Source organism: Pangasianodon hypophthalmus, chromosome 14 (assembly GCF_027358585.1).
Source record: "Pangasianodon hypophthalmus isolate fPanHyp1 chromosome 14, fPanHyp1.pri, whole genome shotgun sequence".
Taxonomy (NCBI): domain Eukaryota; kingdom Metazoa; phylum Chordata; class Actinopteri; order Siluriformes; family Pangasiidae; genus Pangasianodon; species Pangasianodon hypophthalmus.
In genome coordinates this window covers 9,675,834-9,692,330 of record NC_069723.1, presented here as the reverse complement: position 1 = coordinate 9,692,330, position 16,497 = coordinate 9,675,834, and the positions used below count along the sequence as shown (strand labels likewise).

At 38.9% G+C, this 16,497-nt stretch overlaps 2 protein-coding genes across 2 annotated transcripts; one reads left to right on the top strand and one right to left on the bottom strand.

Moving 5' to 3' along the window:
* The first annotated feature begins 174 nt into the window (after positions 1-174).
* On the top strand, positions 175-9,367 carry nherf4a (NHERF family PDZ scaffold protein 4a). Its single transcript, XM_026924793.3, has 11 exons — positions 175-348; positions 1,783-1,810; positions 1,931-1,995; positions 2,091-2,296; positions 2,615-2,819; positions 2,949-3,085; positions 3,169-3,373; positions 6,043-6,239; positions 7,909-8,091; positions 8,243-8,467; positions 9,231-9,367. The coding sequence occupies exons 1-11, from the start codon at positions 213-215 to the stop codon at positions 9,261-9,263; spliced, it is 1,620 nt and encodes a 539-aa protein (XP_026780594.3). The 5' UTR covers positions 175-212; the 3' UTR covers positions 9,264-9,367.
* Positions 9,368-9,729: 362 nt separating this feature from the next.
* Positions 9,730-16,485, bottom strand: phykpl (5-phosphohydroxy-L-lysine phospho-lyase). The gene is made up of 13 exons (XM_026924794.3): positions 16,346-16,485; positions 13,552-13,670; positions 13,104-13,263; positions 12,894-12,968; positions 12,711-12,798; positions 12,517-12,633; positions 12,327-12,409; positions 11,876-12,101; positions 11,546-11,700; positions 10,473-10,562; positions 10,238-10,368; positions 10,001-10,033; positions 9,730-9,867 (listed from the first exon to the last, which is right to left on the bottom strand). The coding sequence occupies exons 1-13, from the start codon at positions 16,402-16,404 to the stop codon at positions 9,860-9,862; spliced, it is 1,344 nt and encodes a 447-aa protein (XP_026780595.1). The 5' UTR covers positions 16,405-16,485; the 3' UTR covers positions 9,730-9,859.
* Positions 16,486-16,497: the final 12 nt, after the last annotated feature.

Sequence of the window (16,497 nt, the reverse complement as noted above, 5' to 3'; positions counted from 1 at the left end):
TGATCCTTTTTTATGCAGTCATGGGTGTTTATTTAATTTAATTTCTACTGAACCTGTTAATTAAAAAATAATTAAAATATTCTACATTGATTACTTTAGATGTGATCCTAGGTAACATTATGTCATAAAAACACTGGGGTTTATTGATGACTGATTCTGCCTCTGATATTGTCTCATAAACCTCGGCTTAAATATTAAACTCCAATGAGTTAATGTGCAGGAGAAAGGAGGAGTTCTGTCGACTGAACAGCCTTCGTGCTTCAGGTGTGCACCTTGACCCGTCTCACTGCCTGCAATCTCGTCATCCAGCTAGGACACAAGCAAGCAACACCATGAGATACACCACAGGTAACCGTAATTAGTTTGTTATTCTCTTTCATTTCAATTTGATTTGATCGTTTTATTGTCTAGGACAAAAGACGTGTTTTAAAATCCTACCCAATCGACAATGATTTTTCATAAGTAAGGATTTTGTGAGTGGTTCACTGTACACCTAATATTTCTGATAGGGTTTTCTACTTTATTATACCTCAGTTAATATTATTTAGTAACTTTTTTTTTTTTTTTTTTAAAAAAAGGTGCATTTCTTAAATATGTGTTCATGGATGCTGTATGGAAAATTATACATAGCTTAACATTTAAAGTAAGACACAACACATGAATAGGGTAATTAAAAAAAAACAAACAATAGCTATCACAACCTATTTTTGGCAGTGGATTCCTGATATTCTCACAAGTAATTTTTGCACTGGTACTTTTTTCAAATATTTGAATTTATTTATGAACAATGGGGGTTCATCTAATTAAATATGTATACTTTATAAAACCAAAAATCTAATCTTTGTATGATGTTAGTATTAAAATAAAGTATTATTCAAAGTCTTCAGATAAAGATTTTAGAGTACAGATTGTTGAAATGGTATTTATCATTTAATCAAGAAAATACCAAATGCTGTTATAAAATCATTTTCTTGCCATTGTGCTATATTAAATCATTACAGTTATAAGTTCAACAATTCTCAACATTTTGAGAAGCCTGTCTGTGTTAAGCTTCGGAATAGGGAATGCAGATCATCTCGGGACTGTTTGTTTCTGAACAACAAAAAAAAGATTTTTAGAAAAATAAGTTTATGAGTGGACATGTTATAAATGCAAATATCCAAGTATCTGAAAACAGATTGATGTGACCAAAACTGTCATTTCTACCTGTAGTGTTTGCCTTAAATAACGTCAGTGTTAAAGCTTGACAAACAAATAAATGTTTTAACATGGTGAATGTTTGGTGAATATCTCAGCTAAGATTGCTACTATCAAACATGGAGAAGAGTAATCAAAGGTTCCACACAGGACAGCCTGAGCTGTCTGCTTATATGAAAGATCTGAACTTAGATAGTGAGTGCCTTTTCAAAGAAACCCTGACATTATACCTCATCCTCAAATGTTATAACATGACAAAACATGACTAAATTAGAGAAGCAACATGACTAAAATAAATGTTCTAAGATTTAATAAATACTAAACAATTAATGATCTTCATCATCGTTTTCAGTAATGCTCCATTATAAATATTGACTTAGCAATAGTTTATATATTCTCATGTTTCTTCATATTTTTATTTTACATTTCCTTGAGGCTGCAGTAACCAAAATAATGAAGGTACTTTCAAGTTAATGTTAAACCTCAGCCACACCTCAGTGGGCAAAATTAAATTTTAGACTAAATATAGACAGTACAAAGTCTTGAATGGATTGAATTACAGGAATATTCACATTTTTTTTACAGAACCAGGAGATGCAACAGATGTGCCACAGTAAGATTCCCTATCAGTGAAATAACCTTGTGCAGAATAACTAAAACATGATCAATTAATTAATGACTGCTCAATGTTGTAATGATTATATTCAATTCACTACATATTTTAATTTCTAAGGAAGTTCACTTTTAACCCAAAAGAAGGGATTGACAATCCAGCGCTGATGATCTCAGACGACCCAGGTAGATGACAAAAAACAATATGACAGCAAGCTCCTAAATGAAAGTATATAGTGTATAATACAGCAGTTTCTGCAAATAAACGAATCTGTATTCAGAGCCAGACTTGTGTCCACGGTTATGCCCGCTGAAGCGAGAGGAAGGCCAAGGCTTTGGCTTCTATCTGCGGAAAGAGAGTGGCTGCAGGGGTCATGTTGTTCAGCAGGTTGCCCCATGGAGTGCAGCAGAGCGCAGTGGCCTGAGAGATGGAGACCGCATTCTAGAGGTCAATGAAGACTTTGTGGACAACCAAGAGTATTCCAGGGTAAAGGCCCATGACCTAAACGATGAGTTGTTGCTTGAGTACTAGTCTACATTTCCTCCTTATTGCATCCTACACAGCAAAAACAGTAGTTTCTCCACGATATAGAGATTTTTGTATTAGGAGAGAAATCAATAACACATAAAATTAATAATCACAATTAAATAATAATTAATAAATCTTTGCAAAATACACTCTTACCCTTAGTTTTCTCAGCGTGAATGTGCAAAAACAAAAGCGGGAACAATGCAAGGATAACTCAAACGGCATTCATTTGTGTACCGTTTTGCTAAATTCAGCTCTGGTTGTCTCTTTTTGAAGGTTGTGATGAAGGTGCAAGCATCTGGGCTACAGCTGTGTCTGTTGGTCTTGAGCGCTGCGGAATATGAAACAGCTGTGTGTGAAGGAATAGACCTCATGGCTTTGACCAGGGCTCATCGAGGTGAAGGCTGTGCACGTCCTCGTTTGTGCCACATCAGCAGAGAGCCCGGCATTGGCCTGGGACTCAGCATCATCCCCATTGAGGGTACTGTATTTTATTGTACATGTGCAGCAGAAAGAATGAATAATGATAGAGATCAGCCTTTAAACACACATATACACATGTGATCTGCCTGAGGCATATAGATTAAGTATGCCTTCTTTGTGTGTGCAGGTGAGAGAGGAAAGTATTATCTAAGCCCAGTGAGAGAGGGTCCAGCAGAGAGGGCAGGTGTTCAGCCAGGAGATCATTTGCTCTTCATCAATGGTGTCATGGTCTCAAAACTCACACATTCTGCACTGATGAAAATGGTTGGTTGGCATGGTGTTCATCAAGACTTTTAACAGTTGCTTCTGTTTTTGTTTAACTTCTGTTTTTTTTTTGTTGTTGTCAGTTTAAAAAGAGTGGCGAATATGTGACCATTTTGGTGATAGACAGCAGAAGTGAAGAGAGCTATATGCGTCGAAGACTGCCCATTCTGCCCGCTTTTGCCAGTACTCATAACCTGCCTCACAGGCCAAAAACTCTACACCTTACTCAGGGACCACAGGGCTACGGGTTCCTGTTAAGACAAGAGAAGCTGACTACAGGACACATTGGTGAGACTTTCAGGATGCACAAGGATTGTTTCATAAGTATCACAAATCATTGTTTCATGGTGCTTTTATTTAATCTTGTTAATTATTATATATTATTATACACTCACTGAGCACTTTATTAGGAACACTATACTAATACTGGGTAGGGCCTCCTTTTGCTCTCAAAACAGCCTCAATTCTTCGTGACATGGATTCTGCAAGATGTTGGAAACATTCCTTTGAAATTCTGGTCCATGTTGACATGATTGCATCACACAGTTCCTGCAGAGTTTTCAGGTACACTTTCATGCTGTGAATCTCCTTTGTACCACAAACCAAAGGTGTTCTATTGGATTCAGATCCGGTGACTGGGAAGGCCACTGAAGAACACTGAACTCAGTTTGAGATAACTTTTGCTTTGTGACATGGTGCATTATCATTCTGGAGGTAGCCATTAGAAGATGGGTAAATTGTGGCCATGAAGGGATGCACATGGTCAGCAACAATAATCAAATAGGCTGAGGCATTCAGGCAATGGTTGATTGGTATTAACAGGCCCAAAGTGTGCAAAGAAAACATTCCCCACACCATTACACCACCTCCACCACCCTGGACACAAGGCAGGTTGGGTCCATGGATTCATGCTGTTGGCGTTCTGACCCTACCATCTAGCAGAAATCAAGATTCATCAGACCAGGCTATGTTTTTCCAGTCTTCAACTGTGGAACTCGACGTGAAGTTTGACGTGTTGTGCATTCTGAGATGCTTTTCTGCTCACCATAGTTGTACAGAGTGGTTATCTGAGTTACTGTAGCCTCTCTGTGAGCTCGAACCAGTCTGGCCATTCTCCGTTTACCTCTCTCATCAACAAATGTTTCCATTTCCAAACTGGATGTTTTTTCTTTATTGCACCATTCTGAGTAAACTCTAGAGACTGTTGTGTGTGAAAATCCCAGGAGATCAGCAGTTAGAGAACTACTCAAACCAGCTCGTCCGGCACCAACAATCATGCCACAGTCAAAATCACTGAGATCACATTTTTTCCCCATTCTGATGGTTGATGTGAACATAACCTGAAGCTGCTGGCCCTTATCTGCATGATTTTATGCATGGCTGATTAGATAATTGCATGAATGAGTAAGTGTACAGGTGTTCAGAACAAAGTGTTCCATGAGTGTATATTTAATGAACGGGGCATTGTCATGGAACATGGTTGGACTAGACCCCTTAGTTCCAGAGAAGGGAAATTGTAATGTTACAGCCTACAAAGACATCCTATACAATTGTGTGCTTCCAACATTTTGACAAAAGTTTGAAGAAGAATCACATATGGGTGTGATGGTCAGGTGTCCACAATCTTTTGCCCATATAGAGTAGCTTAGTGATATGCACTACTGTATATGGCCAAATGTTTGTGGACACCTAAACATCATGGTAATATGGGGCTTTCCCCAAAATGTTGCCATAAATTTGAAAGCACACAGTTGTATAAGATGTCTTTGTATGCTGTAGCATTACAGCTTTCCTTCACTAGAACTAAGAGGCTTATATACTTCTCATATACATATAATGGCAATTAAGTGCATTGCAGTTCCAGGTTGTTGCATTGCAGTTCCAGGTTCCAAGTTATGGAGAGTGAATACTTACATAAGGCATTGTATATAAACACAAACTACAGTATATTTTAGAAGAGGGTGACATTAAATGAGGTTGTTGCATTGCAGTTCCAGGTTCCAAGTTATGGAGAGTGAATACTTACACAAGGCATTGTATATAAACACAAACTACAGTATATTTTAGAAGATGGTGACATTAAATGACTAATGACACTACAGCAGCTGTGGAAGTACTAAAATTGGTACTTAAAATGAAACTGATGGAACACAGGCTTGTTAGGAGATCACTCTTAGACCTCAGTAGTTTATCAAAACCAGATGTGGAAAGTACGCAGGTAAGTGTACTACATTACCAGGTATCATTTTAGAGGATTTGTAAGTTACATTCCCTGTAATGGACTGTTGTCCCATCGAGTGTTCAAGGATGGCTTCTAATAAACTGTGACCCTGATCAAGGTATATATGTATGTATGGATGGATGGCTACTGTTTATTTTTATTCAAGTGCCTTTACATGACAAATTCATACTTTTCACTCCTTACTTTTTATTTTAAAAGTCCCAAGTATCTTGTTTCTCAAAGGTCACTAATCAAATAATGATTTCTTTTGCCCACCTAGAAATGAAATCGGTTTCCAATTAATTTAATACAGTTTTTTTTAGCAACAGTATTTTAATCGTCCAAAGAAAACCATCATCTTTCTCTAAGGACTGCCCTTTAATCTTACTTGCTTTTCTTACATTAGTTACTTTCTTGAAAAAAAATCCTAATCCCATGAACAAATTTAAACAAATTCAAATGAAATAAGGATTTCATTTGATTTCATATGCAAGTCGTAAGAAAGGCTATGAACCTTGCCCCTAACTGTAACCTTTGTATCCTTTCGTACAAATTAATTCATCCATTCGTCTCCAATAGTCACTGTATCCTGCTCAGGGTTGCAGTGGATCTGGAGCCTATCCTGGGAATGCTGGGTGTGAGGTGGGAATGCACTCTGGATGGGATGCCCGATGTTTCAGTGTGAATTGACTCTCAGAGTGATGAAGTGTGTGTTATGTGTTTTGGCTCCCTACAGCTCACCTGCTGCGAGAGGTGGACCCATGCAGCCCAGCTGAGGCAGCAGGGATGGAGGATGGGGATCTGCTGCTGGCAGTCAATGGAGAGCAGGTGGAGAACTTGGAGCATGAGGACATAGTCAGCAGAATACGGCAAAGCGGTCAGCAGGTCACACTTACTACCATCTCTATTCAAGGCAGAGACTACTACACACAGGTGTGTGCACACTCACATTCACACATTCAAATACATAACAGACAAGGGTGGAGTTTTGGGGCTGTTTTGGGGCTAAATTCAAAGCCATACAAAGAATAGTTGTTCAGTAAGACATTAATATTCTGCTCTCTACCTGTGATTTTGCTGATGTTTTTGACTATGTTGCTTCGGGACTTAAACTAGGAGTTGTATGCAAACCTGGGCTAATTACAAAAGTGCTTAAAGGAAAACTCCACCCTGAAACACATTTAAATATGTTTAAACTTGGCCAAAAGTATGTGGACACCTGACAATCACACCCATATTTGGACCTTCCTTAAACTGTTGCCACAAAGTTGAAAGCACTCCATTGTCTAGATCCCTTCACTGCAACTTAGAGGCCCAGACCTGTTCTAGCACGACAATGCCCCTGTGCTCAAAGCGAGGTCCATGAAGACATGGTTTGCCAAGGTTGGTGTGGAAGAACTCGAGAGCACTGACCTGAACCCCACTGAACACCTTTAGGATGAAGTGGAATGCCGAAAGCACCCCAGGCCTCCTCACCCAACATCAGTGTCTGATCTCACTAATGCTCTTGTGACTGAATGAGCACAAATCCCCACAGCCACACTCCAAAATCTAGTGGAAAGCCTTCCCAGAAGAGTGGATATTATTGTAACTGCAAAGGGGGACTAAATCTGTAATGGGTTAAAGGTAAATGTTCAACAAGCATACATGGGTGCAACTGGTCAAGTGGCCACATACTTTTGGCCATATTTGTGTGCACCTGAGCTGAGTGTTCAAGTACATATTGGAGGTTATTATAACAGCAAAGGGGGACTAAATCTGGAGTAGGATGTTCAAAAAGCACATGATTGCATGTGATGGTCAGGTGCCCACATAGTGTAAACCTACATATAGGCCATGTAATGAAGTGCTTAGTAATTCTGGTGGAACCTTTGCTTGTTGTTCCTTTTTCCAATGAGAAGTAAACAGTTATGTGTTACACTGACATCACAGTGATCTGCTAGCACACTTACAAAGGTGTTTAATAGGAGGAAAAATCTCACTGATCTCAAACATAAAGGATAGTGGTAAGGTTTCACTGTTAGCTCCTCAAAACAGTAAGAGCTTGTTTTCTCACTCACCATTTTCCAAAGATCAATATCTATTAATGAGAAATTTCAATATCTATTAATGAGAAATCCAGTGTAGAATTGGTGGAGACTGAAAATGTTGGATTTCACTTACTCGAGATCACTTCTCCGTTTTAGCAGCGTGCACAGATGAGGAGGTGAGCGAGCTGGACAGATTAAAGCACTACTGCATTGCTCTCTTTAGGTAGAGATGAATCAAGGACTAAATCCCACTGGTACCATTATCAGCATGTAGTTGAACAGCATTGTGGGAAATGTAGGAAACCATTAACCACAGTGGAAGTAGACCAACAAATGATGAAAGAGGTCTAAACTAAAAAAAGTCCAATTAAAAATTTCATTACAGAATAAATCTTGGATGGCAGTGAAGATTACATGTTTATTATAAAGATTAATATGCAAGTTGTTCAGAGAAATCTTTTTCCTTTAAGCTGAAATCTAACAGCTACAGTATGTGGAATAGCTGTGGATTCTGTGTGCATTCTGATGTTTGTGGATTAAAAAGATTAATATCCTGGTTGTGCCCTTTACAGCTGGGTCTTTCACCACTGATGTTTTATGAAGAATGCATTCCACAAAGAGAGCGTTTCCCCACAAACACTCTACCATCCAACAACCTGCAGTGTCCTCGACTGTGTACCCTTCTCAGAGAGGACACAGGATTTGGCTTCAAGCTGGCCTGCAGCCAGGATGAGTGTAGGGTCTACGTTGGCCAGGTTCTCATCTGTTTTTTTTTTTTTTTTGGAACATTTTTATCCATTTTATCCACTTAGTCATATCAGAATCACGCCAAATTAGATTTCTCCATTGAATCACTGATCATCTCCTAATGCCGATGCAGACTGACACCCTGTTTTTCTCTGCTAGGTGGAAGCTGGGCGTGCTGGAGAGAGAGCAGGGCTGCGGGAGGGGGATGTGATTGTGGAAGTGAATGGGCAGAACGTGGAGCATGTGCATTTTGAGGAGGTGGTGACACTGATCAAGAAGGGAGGCACTTCACTCATGCTGCTCGTGGTAGACAAGGATGGGTTTGAGAAGCTCAGAACAAGTGGCGTACCAATAACTGCAGATGTGAGCTTGCACAGCACACAGGTGAGAAAACGCATCCATGTCATGTCACCCAGAGAGAAGACCTCAAAGACGTATGAGCAGTGGTAACTCAGAGATGTAGGGTGGACCTAGAGTATTTGAAAACAAATAGTAAAACCTTAAACTGGATCCTGTAATGTTCAGTGCAAGGACTGCAAAGCAGGGTGATGTAGTCTCTTCTTATGGTGCTGTTGAGTAATCTCGCAAGTGATTGACAGAAGCCTAACTGATGCCAAAATACAACAACTAAATGAGACGACATAATAGAAATTACTTACTTTTAGAAAGTTGATTTGCTGATAATATCTGAGGTCACAGTTGAATAAAACACCAAGATTCTTCATCCATGGTTTGGTCTAACGTATTGCTTCTACATTTTGACTCAAGTATTGACTTCTCTAATTTATTTAACAAAATATGAGTAGATTTTGATTGACCAAAGAGAATGAGAGCCGATTTGTTTTCATTTAATTGAAGAAAAATGTTTGCTATCCAGGTTTTAACATTGTCATTTACACTCAATGTTGAGCAAAATCCGCAAAAACATGATACAGTGGCTGAGAAAATGCGTAGATTGTAACAGTGATCATGTAGAGAATATGTTATAAATAATAAATACAAACATAAGTATATGTAGTTTTGCTCTCATTGGTGCCTGACTTTTTAGACACCCTGTAGAGGGACAGCACAATTAATGGTAGCAATAGATGGAACACGGCACCTTCTTAATCATCATTGGCTTATGTATACAATGCTTTTCTTGCAGGTTCCAGATTCAACACAAGACAATTTTGTATAAAGGGTTGTGAACTGACCCCAATAAATCACTGGATTGCTCATTTTTAAAAACACACTAAGCAAACTGCATCCTGCTGAAACCACTAAATGCCATATCTGCTGCTATGTACTGGAAGATTTAAAGGCTGCCTTAATGCACCAAATAAAATATTTATTATGAATGTATGTTATCAATTCATAAATATGACTAATATACTGTATATGATTAAGACTAATTCATTGACACACACACAAACACACATTACAGCATGACATATGAATGACTATGGCTGTTTTTCACTTTGTAAAAAGCTTTACAATACATACTTTTTATTGTTAATATACAAAATTCCATGATGCCCATGAGTCCATTTCTGTGTTATTATAAACAATGTAGACCTCCTACTTTGCTTTGGTTAAAGCAAATTACTCAAATCACTCTCAGTTCAGGGTTTGCCATTATTCCTGCTATCATATTTCACATATGTTTTTATGTATATTATAAATGATGTTTAGATTTATATGTGTATATAGTAAACAAGTGTTTTCTCTTTAAGTATTTCAGTTTTCATTTGGTTAGTGTGTTTCCTTGATTCTTCTTATATATCCTCTGTTTGTTCATTTCTCTGTGGGATAAAAGGATTTTATTTTTAAAGATTGTTAAATGTTAGATATTTTCACCAAGGTTTTCATGTAATCTAAATGTACAAATGCCATATAAAAATACAATTAACTGCTTTCTTTAATTTTTCTACTAACCTTGTTTGTTTCTGTTGTCCAGGTCTTCAATTTCTGTAAATGGCCCAAAGTTTATTATTTTGAATAATAAATTAATAAAATTTAATATATTTAGTTTGAGAAATATTTTATAAAATGTAAAAATATAATAGATTGTATTAATGAATAACTATATTGCATTAGATCATATTTATATATCATATTTAATATTTAATAGAAAATTGAATTGGTATGTCAGATCAATACTGGGTTTCTTACCCGTGAGAATGTGATCAATTTGTTCAGTGACCCTTTCAGCATCCTGCATGCTGAAACACATGGGAGGTTTAAATTTGATGACGTTCTCCCATGGTCCATCTGTGCTCAAGCATATATGTTTCTCTTTCAGCCTGGGGAAACAGAATGCCAGCAAAGGCTTTTAGATCAAGGTCAGTCTTGAGTGAACATTAATAATGTTAACAGCTTCTTTGTCTCATGTCTTGATATTTCTCACCTCCTAACAAGCAGTGCTGCTTCTTCTGTTGCTGGTGATAAATCTACTCTGTCTTTAACCAGTTCAAAGCCCAAAAAGAGTCCTACACCACTGTGGAGGATATTAGGACATTTTTAATCAAAACACAAAGATCTGTCAAATAGCAGGAGAATGCCTTCTGGTTTAAGAGGACACTCAGCTTTGAGAGGATGCATATATTTATTAATAAGCATCAGCTGAGCACAAATTTTTGCACTGATTTTTAAAATAAGATTTGAGCCTTACTATGCATGATACTGTACAGTGCATTTTGCAGTGTTACAACCTTGAACTGAAAAGGACTTCATTGGGATTGGGTCATGAATCTAAACAAAACAGCCCATAATAATTAAGTGGAAATGTGTGTATGTAAATACATCTATTCCTGAAAGGCCTCAGAGTTAGAGAACATACCTAAACAAACAGCATTATGAAGACAAAGGATCTGTCTAAATAAGTAAAGGGCAAGGTTCTGGGATTTTGGTTAGAAAATAAACATCTCAACCCATGTAGCACCATTTAATTAAAAAAAAAAAAAAAAAAACGGCAAAGAATAGGGTACAACCGTGCCTCTTCCTAGAGGAGACCATCCGTTATAATTCAATGACAGGGTAAGGAGGACATTAGTCAGAGAAGCAATCAGGAGGCCAAGACTAACTCTGAAAAAGCTGGAAAGATCCACAGGTCAGATTGGAGAAGCTGGTCACAGGACAACCACAGGCTGGACACGCCACAAGGCTAGGCTTTATGGAAGAGTGATATATAGACTCTGTGCTCGTAACCCTGAGAACACCATCCCCACAATGAAGCATGATGGTGGTAGCATCATGTTGTGGGGGTCAGCAGGGACTGGAAAACTGGTCAGGGCTGAGGGTAAGACGAATGCAGCCAAACACAAGGCAATGCTAGAAGAAAACCTGTTCAAATGTGCAAGACACTTAAAACTTATGCAAGGTGCTGGATGTGTCTGGTAGACAATGATACATAGTGGTAGTGTATCTCCAAAAAAAAAAAAAAAAACACCTCAGTGATGGCCTTATTGGTGGTATACTCACCGTACATCTCCAATAATTGGGTGTTTAGCCTGGAGCTCTCGAAGGAGCTTCATCAAATGATTTCCAACACGGACTGCATTACTTCTCAGGTCCTCTTTCTCAATCACATCTAGTACTGCGAGGCCAATTGCACAGGACACTGGGTTTCCTCCAAACTGCATTGAAAATAGAGACAAATATAATATATACCTATACATAATACAAAGTATGGGTTGGGCAACTTGTTTGTTGAAAATTTCCAGAGCAGTACGAGATGAAACAATACAAATAAAATGAAATATATAAAAGATGAGGCATGTTTTATGATGAAACAATATAAGAGTATCTCACAGTGTTGAAATATTCAACGCCATTGGCCGTAAAGGCACCAGCTATCTCCTCTGTGGTAACCACACATGCCAAAGGATGCCCATTGCCCATTGGTTTGCCCATAGTCACAATGTCAGGGCAGAAGTCTTCGCCTTGGAGCTGAAAAGCCCAGAAGTGGCTTCCTACACGGCCAAAGCCAGTCTGAATTTCATCAGCTACAAAAACGCCTCCTGCAGCCCGGATATACCTGTAAAAATGCACTTATTTGCTCAGATACTTCAAACAGCATGTCCCAAGAAGTATGATTTACTATATTCTGAGTGTGAATATAGAAGCATTGTAAAATACTGAAGTGACCCAATAAAAAAAAACAAGCATTAAATATCATACTTCTAATTACTGTCACATGTGTACTGTATGGGCATGTGAAATAATGCATCGTGAGTTTACAAAACAAGATGAGAACACCTACTGTGCAACTTTTTGAAAGTATCCAGGTGGCAACATGATCTGTCCAGCAACGCTGGGTAAGGACTCTACAAAGAAAGACGAAATCTATACATATATATAAAAAAAAAAAAAGGATAAAAAATTTGAATACATACTGCCAGACAAATCTTTGTGATTTTCTCAGAGAAATCTTTAAACACAAGACAGCATACCTTGCGTCCTCTCTTATGTACTTCATCAATAAGACTCTTCACAGTATCTGCATAGGCTTCTGCTGGGTTGGGATGATCTGCACGGTAAAGACCTCTGTAGGTATCAGGGATTGGTGCCTGTATGAATCAAACCAGTTTCAGTTGTAGCTAAGAACAATGTAGAAAATTCTGTGTTGTTCGTGTTTCTTACTCACCACATGAACCCACTCTTTTTGGCCTGCCAGCTTCCGGAACTTGTAAGGACTTATGTCAATAAGACTGGTAAGATGGCCATGATATGCACTTCAGAGGAGGAAAATGGCAACGTGGACTCAATTGCATGAAAAACAAGGGTATCTCTTTAACTATTTTGACCATATAATGTTTAAAGTTCTTACTGGTCTAGAACTATAACATCCTCGTGTTGGGTGTACTGACGGGCCAGCCGCAAGGCGAGATCATTCGCTTCTGAGCTACAGAAACAGAAACATTTAAATCCGTTACCATGTTGCAGTTCTCCATATGCTGTACAATGTCATATTTACTACAATAAAATGTGTAGCACTACAATAAAACTGCAGAGTTCTCAATTGAACAAAGGCTCTTACCCTGAGTTGACGAAGTAGAAGACGCATAGCTTCTTGGGTAGAGTGGCTGTGAGGCGTTCAGCGTACTGGATTATATTATCATGGAGAAACCTGGTGTTTGCATTAAGCACCTCCATTTGCTTTGCTGCTGCCTGAGTGATGCTGGGGTGACAGTGACCCACTGCAAGATGCACATCATAACATCTACATCTTTTTTTAAATGTAAATGCATGGATTCTCAAACTTTTTCAACCCTTTAACCAATAAAGTAAATTCCATGAACCCCCTCAGCTCAGATTTTGTCCATTCCTGAACTTTGCACCAACAGTTAGTCCAATTATTTATATATGATTTTTTTTAGTTAATGAGGTCCTTTGGATTAAACTGATTCAGTTCAAATGACCAGTTAAATAGGCTGATAACTATAAAAATAAATATAGTAACTTTGATAAAGTACATATACACATACCGTGCTGCACATTGCTAATGCAGTCTAAGTACTGTGTCCCGTTCTCATCATATAAATACTGTCCTTGTGCTCTCACTATTTTCACTGGGTCATGAGAGAAAAAGAGTCTGCATGACTGCCTGTAATGACAAGGGAAATTGTGAGTAGGGTGTTATTCAGGACAGGTTCATAAATGCAGCTGTGATAAAGATAGCTTGTGCTTAGGATCCTGCTTCATCTAAATCCAAAGTGCAGTTAAGTTATTGCAGCATGACTGTAAAATGCAATATATTTCAATTGCCTTATTCACTATCTACCCACTGCTTGACAGAGAGAAACAGGACTGGAAAATTTTCACAATTTCACAGCCTGGCTACTTTAAGTAAATTTACTAGCAAATCTGGATGCCATGCCTGTCTTTGAATTATAGTCCCAAACTGCCTGTTATGTCAAATTGGATTTCTCCATTTTTGCAGCCTATTATGTTCATGCTTCTTCATACACAGGGTTACATGCAACAGTGCACTCTCTGTGTTGGTCCCAAGCCTGGATAAAACTGGGGAGGGTTGCGTCAGGAAGGGCATCTGGCATACAAACTGTGCCAAAATCAAATATGTGGACCAATGATCTGCTGTGGCGACCCCTAACGGGAGCAGCCAAAGGAACAACAACAACAGTTTGTTTATTTATGTGTATGTATATATATATATATATATATATATATATATATATATACAATGCTCAAAAAAATTAAAGGAACACTTTTTAATCAGAGTATAGCATCAAGTCAGTTAAACTCCTGGGATATTGATCTGGTCATTTAAGTAGCAGAGGGGGTTGTTAATCAGTTTCAGCTTCTTTGGTGTTAATGAAATTAACAACAGGTACACTAGATGGGCAACAATGAGACGACCCCAAAACAGGAATGGTTTTACAGGTGGAGGCCACTGACATTTTTTTCCCTACTCATCTTTTCTGACTGTTTTTCACTAGTTTTGCATTTGGCTAGGGTCAGTATCACTACTGGTAGCATGAGGCGATACCTGGACCCTACAGAGGTTGCACAGGCAGAGCATGGAGGAGAGCATGGAGGAGATTCCAGGAGACAGGCAGTTACTCTAGGAGAGCTGGATAGGGCCGTAGAAGGTCCTTAACCCATCAGCAGGACCGGTATCTGCTCCTTTGTGCAAGGAGAAACAGGATGCGCACTGCCAGAGCCCTACACAATGACCTCCAGCAGGCCACTGGTGTGAATGTCTCTGACCAAACAATCAGAAACAGACTTCATGAGGGTGGTCTGAGGGCCCGACGTCCTCTAGTGGGCCCTGTGCTCATTGCCCGGCACTGTGGAGCTCGACTGGCATTTGCCATTGAACACCAGAATTGGCAGGTCCGCCACTGGCGCCCTGTGCTTTTCACAGATGAGAGCAGGTTCACCCTGAGCACATGTGACAGACGTGAAAAGGTCTGGAGAAGCCGTGGAGAACGTTATGCTGCCTGTAACATTGTTCAGCATGATCTGTTTGGTGGTGGGTCAGCGATGGTCTGGGGAGGCATATCCATGGAGGGACGCACAGACCTCTACAGGCTAGACAATGGCACCCTGACTGCCCTTAGGTATCGGGATGAAATCCTTGGACCCATTGTCAGACCCTACGCTGGTGCAGTGGGCCCTGGGTTCCTCCTGGTGCACGACAATGCCCGGCCTCATGTGGCGAGAGTATGCAGGCAGTTCCTGGAGGATGAAGGAATTGAAACCATTGAATGGCCCCCACGCTCGCCTGACCTAAATCCAATAGAACACCTCTGGGACATTATGTTTCGGTCCATCCGACGCCGCCAGGTTGCACCTCAGACTGTCCAGGAGCTCAGTGATGCCCTGTCCAGATCTGGGAGGAAATACCCCAGGACACCATCCGTCAACTCATTAGGAGCATGTCCCGATGTTGTCAGGGATGTACACAAGCACGTGGGGGCCATACAAACTACTGAGTACCATTTTGAGTTGCTGCACTGAAATTTCAGCAAAATGGACTAGCCTGCTGCATCATTTTTTCACTTTGATTTTCGGGGTGTCTTTGAATTCAACCCTCTGTAGGTTGATAATTTTCATTTCCATCAGTCGATGTGGCATCCTTTCATCCCTAACACATTACCCAGTCCGTATCAGTATAGATATCCAGCATGATATTTTTCCCCATTGAGATCTGATGTGTTTTCATATATATATATATATATATATATATATATATATATATATATATATATATATATATATATATATATAGCCTTTGACAAAGAAGAATGTACTGAAATCATTCTCAAGGCTGGATCAGGAAGCTGTTGCAAGGTTGCGATGGACTTGTAATTACATGCATGACACCAGATGTTTACAAAGAAATTGCAATCATGTAGAGGATGTTTTGTGAATAAAGTTTCGTATGTAAGTTTATGTATAGAGACTTTTGGGACACCCTGATTGTGTGTGTGTATATATATATATATATATATATATATATATATATATATATATATATATATATATATACACATATATTCTTCTTGAATGTGAATTTATCAGCAAATACCTCCAGTATCAAACTGTAGATATGGATAGAATATGAAACAATGATCAGAATTATTTTTTTTTGATCATTTTTCTGATGATTTTCAAAAAAAAGAAAAAGAATTTATATACATACATACTGTATACGAAGTACTACAAGGCAGGACAAACCTTTAGAACTCTATCTTAATCCCGACAACTATACAACTCCGCAAAAGAGAGAAAGAAAAAGATGTGTGCCAGCCATACCCAATCAGCTTTTTGCGCATTGTCAAAGTGTGTTCCTTGTGGAAAAGTTCCAGCGCCATTATAGCGACTACACATAACTTTTCTTCAGCTGGGCTGATTAAACTGCGCTGCTACTCCTGCACTGTCAGCAAATTCGCCTTCTTTTCGTTGAC